General features: G+C 42.9%; 1 protein-coding gene across 1 annotated transcript in view; it reads right to left on the minus strand.

Annotated features, from left to right (window-relative positions):
- ARHGEF38 (Rho guanine nucleotide exchange factor (GEF) 38) overlaps nt 1-8,366 on the minus strand; it is a 27,018-nt gene extending 18,652 nt beyond the window's left edge. Inside the window, exons 1-3 of the mRNA XM_010286803.1 lie at nt 8,180-8,366; nt 5,532-5,655; nt 916-1,063 (exon numbers count right to left, since the gene is read on the minus strand). Coding sequence (XP_010285105.1) covers nt 916-1,063; nt 5,532-5,655; nt 8,180-8,365 — 458 coding nt within the window. The 5' untranslated portion in view covers nt 8,366. The remainder of the gene's footprint in view (nt 1-915; nt 1,064-5,531; nt 5,656-8,179) is intronic.
- Between the last annotated feature and the right edge of the window lie 2,117 nt (nt 8,367-10,483).

Consider the following 10,483-nt stretch of genomic DNA (forward strand, 5'->3'; position numbering starts at 1 on the left):
CTTGGACATACTTCCCATCTCCTAAGTCTTAACGCATCTCTGCAGATTGATCGCTCACAGGGGCGTGGTTGAAATATCTGTTCCTGATGTACACGCCATTATTCGTGAGAGTTTTACATCTCTCCTACACACATGCATCATGGGCCTTTCCTGGAGCTGGAGCTGGAGCTAGACCTCTGATCTGAAAGACTGTGGTGCATTCCCTCCTGACAGCTCCGTACGACGCTTTGGGGAAAGTGAGGGGGCAAGGGGATTCATGAGTGGAAAAAGAAGCACTCTCCATGGAGTGGATAAGCCGGTTCCTTTGACCGGCTGCAGGAGGAAGCCGTGCTGGAGGAAAGACGGATCCATTATTCTGCGGCATCCCCAGCTCTCGACACATTTCCCCAAGGGGTTGGTGCTGGAGGCGATGGCATAAAGCACCTTCCACTGGTGGGACCTTGCAGCTTGCTGCAATGCTGACCGCTCTCAAGTCACCCCACCATGAGAGGTCCAGCACCACATTGCACCTTGCAACAGGGGCCCAAAAACACCAGTGCATGTGAATAGCGCCGTTACAGACTATTTTAATTCAAGCAATAGAATTGCTGAAGACGGGAGCAGCATGTTTCTTAAGAGCTGGGCAAGGTGTTCCCGATAGCCCATGATATGATGCAGCATTTTTTTGCCAGTATGGGGCACTGAAGCTAAAGGAAGAGCAACCTTTCTTGCGCTATTTTTGGCCATCTTATAGAGAAAGAAATCTAATCATGGCCCCTGGCTTGTCATCTTTTCATGAAAGCAGCATAAGCCAGAGCTCCCAGCAAGCCTCATAAAACTCCAGATTTACAGGGGACCTTTCATCTGCATCCATTTAAAATGTTCCCTGCCAGGCAACTGACTACGGACGGAAATCATCATTTGAAAAGATCTTACCTTAAGGACTGTACACAGTGTCTTAAATGCTGCTTCAGTTCTTCATCCTTTTCATAGGATTCCAGCATGGTGTGTGCATCATCGTGGCGATAGCAGTAGATTTTATATGTGTCTTCTAATGGGCCTTTAATCTGCAAGAACACTTCCCCTGTTAAGGAGGAAAACAAAGCGTGTCAAGCCAGACAACAGCAACTCAGAAGGAGTTTTATTATTCCACCACATTAGCCGTGAGCTAAAAAGGCTGGCTTCCACTTTACTTCCCTTAGAAACTATCTTGCATGTTTATGTGCATTATTTATTACGTGTATTTCTCAGCTGCTCATCTTTGTCATAGCCAGGCACCATTATATCAGTGTTAATGCACAAAAATTCCCTCAGGAAAATGCATGAAATCTCTACATCCCGCACCCCTTCATACACAACTCCCTAATTCTCTGCCCCAGCTTAATGCCCCTTCAGTGGAAACCACACAGGAGAGCTTAACTGTTAAGGGGAGACCATTTTTGTGTCATGGGCTGGCAGGAGGGATGAATGTAAGCCTGTTAATTTTCCTTTTGACTTTTTTTTTTTCAACTGAATATGAACTTAAATGGGTTAGAACAGGAATAATGACTCCATCTCCCATTAGCTGTTTCACTTTTATCTGTTTTGTAGAATGCTGAAATGGCAATTGTTATGGCCTAGAATAGAGATTTTTCTTCAAGTAACAGAGGAACAACCTCTACCCGTCCCTTAATTAAATAAAAACACTGTGGATTGCAGACATTTTTGTATGGTATTTAGGTTTACATACAACTGAAAGGGGAAAACAGTTCCATTTCCAGTCTTCTACACCACCATTTCCCCCCCAAAGAACACTTGGGAATTTGAGAGGCACTAAAGTAGTCCTGCACCCATTTCCCATTTAATTCTGTTGCCTAGTTCTCTCAGCCTAAGAGACCTGCGTCCGTTTCTGTGTACGTAAGAAATACTAGCTGAGCGGAGAAGGCATGCTGCATCTCTTCTGCTGAGATATTCATCCGGTTCTTACACCCTCATGTAGCAGCACCCTGATCAGCATCCTTGGAAATGCATGTAATAAACAGCAGCAGGGGTGAAAACTCCTGTCTTGGGCGTTTACTGAAAATTGCATCTATGTGGCAACTAGTCCAATGTTTGATAAACGTTTCTGTTGAGTTATAGCAATGATTATTAAAGTTAAAAGCCGAACACCACATTAATTGGGAGCTCTCTATTCATTCACAGAGCGAGCGCCAAGCTGTCAGGCATCCTGCATGTTTCATCCTGACCGGAGTGGGCTGTTTCATAATACATTGCATTGAACTGCTCCGTCTTAAAGTGAAAAATGATTCAGTTACCACAGTAACACAGCTCTGGATTTTTTCCCCTGGCAGCGAAGGTTAACTGGGCTGTCTAATGCATGTTGGTCTCAAGGTGCGAATAAGGGAACAATAATGACAGAGCTAAGACCACACGAATTTGCTTTTGTTACTGTAAGGCCACAGTCAGAAAAGCACCAGCATCCTATAGTTAAATGCTCTTTAGCTGTCTGACTTCTCTGTCTTGTGCTTAATGCTGATGGCTACCAACACACATTGCATCCTGACTTTCCCATGAACTCTCCATACAGGCCTTTATTAGCCAATGGTGTAAGGGGAAACCTTAATAAGCTTTCTCTTGATCCTGCTCCCTTGGCACCTGATTCTCAGAGACGCTGAGCTCTCACAGTTTTCACTAACTTTAAGTGGAGCTCCAAGTGCTTAGCACGGCCCATACTATGCTAAGCCCTCAAGTGAGGTTATGTTTTCAATAGCAAAAATGCAAGCTATAGACTTACAGTTTATTTCACCACATACTAGAAGCTGGAAATTATCATACTCTGCTCCAGAATGAGAGATGAGCAAGATCTGTTCACTGATGTATTGTGCCACAATGACAGATACTTTCATTGATGCTCAATGATGAGAAAAATTACATGCTGATTTCACGGATAGGGCCTTTTAAAAGCAGATGGATTTCTTAAGCCTAGAGCCCTTCTTGCTTCTGAGCCATATGGACCAAATCAGATGAGCTTTGGGCATATCACTATGGGAGCTTGCTTCATGGGCCAAAACCACATTGGATTTGGGCACAGGTTTAAAAATACTGAGTCTTTTGCACACTCTGACAGATCCAAATCTGCCTGATGCCTCTTCTTAAGTGTGGTGGTCATCAGACTCAACGAGAAAATCCTAGGAGGAAGGCTTGAGTGACAGAAACAGCTTCTCCCTCTGGCTTTCAGTGGTGCTTCCTGTGTGGAGGGAGGAAGAAGGGGTCTTAACAGCTAAAGCCAGGGTAAGGTTACTAAATCTTCGTATTCCTCCATATACAGTACCCAGAACAGAGAGCAGAAAAAATACAGGAGAGAACTGGAAATGGTATTTAAGCCTCAATGGCGTTTAGCATCAGAAGACCAAGCACCACAAAAGATCCATCTACATTAGCATTTTAGCTCAGACTAGGAGCGGGCTTTTGAAGCCAATCTCTCAGTAGCCCTCATCTCCCATGCCTTGGCTGTGTGGTGGAGCAGTTAAAGACACACAAACTGGATCCCTTTGAGGATGATAATTACCAGAAGACACACTCCAAGGGCACATCTTACGCAGTCCAACCATAAAGGACATCTCTCAATCTACAGGAGCAGGCTACAGCCAATCTGAGTTAAGACCTCTTGACATGTGTAGCACGGATACCAGGTCCTTAGCCCCAGCTGTTCCACTCTACAAGTCTGCTTCTATGGGACATTACTACTCGTCAATGTGCACATAGCATAAAGTCTGGAGAACATAGACTCAAATAAGACATGAATACAAGCAACCATATTGTTTGGTTTCAAACCAGTGAATTAGCAGTTCTTCTCAACCTCACCACGACTGGTTGCCTTCCAAAGTAAGATATTTCAATGCAAAGTGTTTAAATACCATACACATGATAGAATGTGATTGGTGTGTTAAACAGATTCTCAGCCTACTTTTTCTACACACTGGCTTTAACAACTTTTACACTGATTATGAAGATCCTGAAGACAAAATTATCACTTCGCTGTACTTTTAGAGGATGACAAACTTAATAACTTATTGCTTATAGTGATGCAATTATTCTCCCTGCTTTTGTCTCAGCCTTTGGAAGAACATCTCATTTTACTTGCCATCTTGTTACCTGCCATAATTTAGTCAACTTTGTGATCCACTATCCCATACATTTCCATGGTTCTTTGTCTGATTCTGGAGAAATACTCGCTAATAGATGTATGCAATTGTTTGTCTTTACTTCTGGATGTGGCAGAGAACTAAAAGGATGATTCTCTTGGCTGTGACAAAGGCACTTCCTGCTAGAATAGAACATTGCTTATTAAGGGTATGACTCATCATGATGCACTTTTATTGAAATACCGCCAAACACAGTTGCATCAAACTACGTTAAGCTGTTGCCTTGGCAAACCAGATTGAGACATGCTAGGATTAATACTTTCCCCAAGTCTCATATGCTTTAATTATGAATTCTCACCTGATCCCTTAAGGTGGATCACCTACTCCCTGTGCACCGAAGAAGCAGTTATGGGAGAGCTGATGAGTGGTAACTTCTTATACCTCTCCAGCTGTCCCAGAATGCCAAGTGACTAGAACACAGTCCTAACATTCATGTTAAGAATTCTGACCTGCAGAACGTGTGACTGTTGTGACATTGCTAGGGGCAATCCCTTAGCTGAAAATACCCATGATGCCTGCAGACATTCCTGCACAGAGTCCCACAAACTTCATATCAACTACAGCTTGCTTGCCTTTAACCACGTCCCTGTTAAGCTTTAACCACCTCTTACATTAATTGTATTGCCAGTAGATAGTATGTTTACAATGTTCAGGGCGGCATTGTAACGTGTTTATTATTCCAATCATTTATAATGCTTTTCTTGATACATTGCTTCATACAATTATGAGCATGCAAAATTGTTGAGTTGGTGTAAGCATGAGCAGAGTTAGGAAGGCAATATCAAACTAGATGAAGAGGATATTATCAGTATATGGCAGAACTCAGTGCTGCCATTTTTACTTATGCTAAACTCAGTCTCTCCTCCCTCTCTCCCTCCCTCCTTCCTTTCTTCCCTCCTCCTTCCCTCCCTCCCTCCCTCCCTCCCTCCTTCCTTCCTTCCTTCCTTCCTTCCTTCCTTTCTCACTCCCTTCCTACCTCCCTTCCTTCCTTCCTTCCTTCCTTCCTTCCTTCCTTCCTTCCTTCCTTCCTTCCTTCCTTCCTTCCTTCCTTCCTTCCTTCCTTCCTTCCTTCCTTCCTTCCTTCCTTCTCCTTCCTTCCCTCCTTCCTTCCTTCCTTCCTTCCTTCCTTCCTTCCTTCCTTCCCCTCAACATCCAGATAGGTGGAAAAAGAGCACCATGATCATACAAGTACAGTAGAGCAACTGGACAGATTTCACATGTCATTTTTCCTATGTCTTTACGGACAGCTTGCAGCATGTTAGCCTCTGGGAGTGGTACTAGATAAATCTGATGAGGGTAGAGGACAGCAGAGTGTTATGTTTATTCTTTCACGTAGCTTTGTAGAACTCAAGAGGACAGTAAACATACCGATTAGTTGCATGGGTGGTTCCACATCTGTCGTGGCTTCTTCCAACAATGACAGCAGTTTGGCTGATATTTGATGGACCGATTCAATGTTGCTAAACAAGCCATCCACGTCAAAGCGAGCAATCTAACGGAATACAAATATTAAGCAGCTACTGACGAAGGATAAAGAAGGACATTGTGTATTACAGACCTTCTCTTGCTATGCCCTGAGTGTTCAACACTCCAGGAAGTACCACTTCTGCAAAACCTCATATAAACATCCTCCTGTGACTTCAAGGACACATATACAGTTTTCAGATTAGTATAATATGGTTGACGCAGTTAACAAAGGGCATGTTATCAAGTGCTTTTAACCTTATTTTGAACTATTCCTAATCTGAAAGTGTTTACTTAAGAAGGAAATAAATATTATCATCTGAATTAAAAAAAAGATCCTTAGCTGGCTTTAAAATGTTTGTTTACTTTCCCACTGAGGAAAAGAATAGTTGCCAGTGGGTTTGATTCCCTGATTACCAGTTGCTAACATAGGCCACTCCATAAACTGAGACCTTGGCCCTTTTGTGCCAGCTACCAGATACAAAGACTTCCAGGTGGTGGTACGATTTTAAGTTAGTTGTTTTATAAACCCAAAAATACAATCAAGATCATATAATTTTCACTTCAACAAACACATTTACAATTCTGGCTATTAATATAACCTAAAGAGCTTCCTACAGAGCCTGGGCACACAACATTGACTTAAGTGAACTGCATCAATTTACACCAACAGAAAATTTGGTTCTGTGTCCCTCATTTTAGAACAACTAAAAAAAATTCCAGGACACGTTTCATGCAGCAGTTATTCATTTCCTTGCACAGCAGGGCAATAGTTAATATTGGGGGACAACTGGAGATAGTCAGTGGTAATGTGCTAATACTGAGAACAAAGGCAAGACTGATTTCAACATTCATATTGATACCCTCTGAACGTATCTCTCTATTAGAAACAGAATTTCTGACTTACATAGCAGTTTACCAGATGCCAGGAAGACCAAATTGCATGCTATTGTAACAGAATCAGAAATACACTTTCAGTACTAATGCAGTTAATTTCTTTATAAGTATTATAGGGGCTAAAACATGTTTTATCCATTTGGAAATATGAAACATTCATTGCTAGGTCAATTTTCTAAACACTATCCTTCTCTAAACACATTGCAAACTTTCAATACGGTAGTTTATCTGAGAACTAGCCTTAAAACCATATAACATTCTTGAAAGCCTTTCAAAAACGCAGAGGTTATTAAATTAAGACAATTATAATCCCTAAATTACTTTTCCTGTATACATCTAGTAAGGACTTCTGACCTCTGCTGCAGCACAATGCCTACCTAGTATTTGGAACTACACTGCGCAGGGACACTTACACATGTTAATACAGTGAGAAAGGACAGAATCGAACCATATGTTTTCAGTTGGCTGGAAAAGAGCAAAGCAATACAGCATGTTTGACAAAAATCTCAGTGAGTTCGGTGCTGGCCAGGCTGGGGAGGGAATCAAGTGGAGACTACTTCTAAGCGGATGAACAAGTGAGGAGGAAGAAGTAGTCAAGAACTCCTTAAAGTTATGCCAGCAGATGCCATCTCTTCTGAAAACAGGTCGGAAAAAACTCTGACAGAGTTTTAAGACAGAAAAAAGGTCCTGCAGGAACTTAAACAACACGGGTTTCAGCTGGCCACAGCCTTTCCGAAAAGGCAGTGCTATTGTCATCTAAAGACACTTTGGCCCCTGCACCTGTATTTTGTCACCAATCTCATAAGGAACACTACATACGGAATGGTTAGTTTAAGGTCTGTTTTAAATTATTTTTATTCTGTATTAGCAGCAGATATCATTTGTGTGGCCTCTGTGAATGCCACGTGGCAGGCCCCACAAATATGACTATTTCTTTGGACAACCTCTTTTATTCCCAGCTTGCAGCTGCACAATTTTTCTACAAATTGAAATACTGTTGAGGAAAAGGTGCTCTTTGAAGTCTCAGCTGAAGAAGAAAATGGGTATCAATGGCCTAATAAGAGCTTTTGCCTGAAAGAGAGTTTATAAGCCTTCCTTCTTAAATTTACCTTTTCTGTGTAGAATGCAAATTTCTGAAGTGCTGACTGAGCTGTCAGGCATGGTATTTCTCCACCACCACTGTCTGAAAGTCTGGATTAAGTTATTTTAATGATTGAATTTAACCTTGATTGGGAGGTTCATGCCATTCCAAGTTGTTACAATGGAAAAGACTTGTTTTTATTGGTTTTCACTCCTTTTGGAGGCACCAGTAAAGGTCTGCTAGGGCATGTACCAGGGGTTATGATTACAGAGCAGGTGGAAGCTGCTATTGCAGCCCACAAAGAGGATACAGCATCCAAGCTGCCCTCTGGGCAAGTACCTCGATGCAGGCTCTGTGCAAGTGCAGCACAGGTGTCACAGGAGCGTATCTGACTTCCCCATCTCCTCACTAGAGCCCTGGCATGTCGCTTTCCAGAAAGCTAGCTCTGGACCCGCTCCCAGCACTGCGTCACTCTCATGCAGACACTTGTGCTTGCGTTCAGATTATCTGCAAGCAGAACGTGGGTGAGTTGAGACCTTGACATTGTCACCTCATCCTCCCTCCTGGCGCTCACCTGCTTGTTTCTCAGGGGCTGAATCACTTCCTTGATGCAGAGATCCAGGTCGCTGATATAGTCTTTCTCCGTCTGCATGAGTTCTGCGATGATTTTCACCCTCTTGGCCATCATGCGTCTGCTAACTTGTTCTTCGTCCTCCTGTGACAAAGTGGCAGGGGTTGAGGACCCCGCCTGTGGGGCCATTTTTTCTATGTAAAAGAGGGAGATTTGTAAGGAGCATCATAATCCCACGTGATCACCCAGCTTGCCCTGCGTGACCATGGGAGAATGTAACTGGTGCCGGCTAGAAACTCCCAAATTGCCATGGGGAGCAGGAAAAGAAGCGTAAGAAATGGCAATCCCAGATCAGACCGAGTGTCATCCCATCTCTCTCCTCTAAAAGCGGACACGGTTTTGGCAAAGGAAACCATCCATTTGGCTATAGGGAGATAACCCATCACCTGCTCCCCTGGCTTTAATGTTATGTATGCGGGCAGAAATTTTCCATGGAGCACAGGAGAGTCTGATCCTTGTCGCACTGAAATTCAAGGATAGCTGGTGCCCTTCTACTCCTTTGAAAACACAGTCTCGGTCTGACATCTATTATGATTTGGAGGATGGGAGAAAATGTGTTCCTGTGGAAGAAAAAGGCTGTGTTCACCATAAACAAGCTTCACTGGAATAACCTTTGCTCTGTACAATGTAATGTTGAGTCTACGCATGGGAGGCTGAGGGCTGTAGGTACTGGAAGACAAACTTTTAAATTAAGACAATGTTACTAACAATGATGATGAAACCTGTAATTCTGTTTAAAAAGGTTTCTTTGAAAGAGGCAAATTAATTACAAGAGAATATGGGAAAACCTTTAATGATCAATAACAAACATTTCTTGGAACAATGGAGGTCATTGGGATCAGGACATTCTTAACTGTTTTTCCATACTTAAGACCTAGAATATCTGATGTGTTCCAAACACATGGAAATGCAAGCGAGTCTTCTACAGATAGGTAATTTATGTATGCTACAGGACCTGCACACAACCTACTTATCTGTAATGATGGTCTTCTCTTTTGCTGGTTCATAAGCCAGCCTGCAGACATCCATGTCAGCTGTATAAAGGGCACCGAATTTTATCTGTGTACACTGACAATCTGCATTTTTCATTAGGAAAAACACACACACAAAATACAAATTGAGAGATTTCAGAGGCTATTCTGGTGTTTTTCTGCTAGCCACAAGATGGTGCAGAGTACCAACAAAGATGGACATATCATTACCATACCCATCTCAGCATTACCCAGGTCATGCTTTGACAGCACGAGCTTTTATTACTCAATGGCAAAGGACGGGAATCTCTGCTGAGGATCAGACTGCTACACCCTTGTGTCAACCTCTTGTAGGGACCGTAGCGTGTAATGAGGCAGTAGCAAGCGGTATCTGATGCTTTGCTCACTGATAGCCAATACTGAATATATTGCATTTGTTTGAATTGTCAAGGGTGAGGTCATGAGCATTCAAGTCAGCATCGAAAGCGTGCAGCTCACCAGTACACCACCAGCCAAGGCTGTAAATGATAACCTGGAGCTGGACTTGCAGGAAAACCAAGCCACTTTCAGGACAGAGGGCTTTGAGCCATGTTCTGCTGAGAGCTGTAAAATGTTGTAAATCCATCAACCCCAACCCATTCCACAATTAGGCTGACCACTGATATTCAGAAAGGACAGTTTTCTTCTTAATCCTTCTCCCATCAGGTTTTTCTAGTGACACTGCTGTGACCACAGTTATTGTTTAAAATAGCTGCTTTTGGGACTGCACCTCTACCTCTGTACTGATTGTTTTAAACAGTGAGGACAAGGAACCCAAACAAACTGGGGAGGAGGAACTGTTTTTTCAGACTTTTTTGTATTTTGATGTGTTTTTTACATTTGAGTTTTTAGTCTTGAAGTCTGTGTATAACACAGGAATGCACATTTTGTCCTCAAGTTTGTACACAGACAATATAACAGAAACATGATAAGGATGTCTCCCCTCTGCAAGGCTTGGGCCATTGAAAGAATTTTAAGCTGAATCTTGCCCTAGTGAGTCCGTGGGAGTGTGAGGGCACGGACTGCACAGGAGCTCACCCTGATGCAGAGCTCATCCATCAAAAGTGCTGTGTGCTGGAAGAGACAGACTCTGCCCTTACTTTCACAGAATCAGAATCACAGAATCATTAAAGTTGGAAGGGACCTTCAAAATCATCAAGTCCAACCGTCAACCCGATGCCACCATGCCCCCTAACCTATGTCCCAAAGCGCCACATCCACACATTGTTTGAACACT

This window comes from Phaethon lepturus, unplaced genomic scaffold, assembly GCF_000687285.1.
Source record: "Phaethon lepturus isolate BGI_N335 unplaced genomic scaffold, ASM68728v1 scaffold6885, whole genome shotgun sequence".
NCBI lineage: Eukaryota > Metazoa > Chordata > Aves > Phaethontiformes > Phaethontidae > Phaethon > Phaethon lepturus.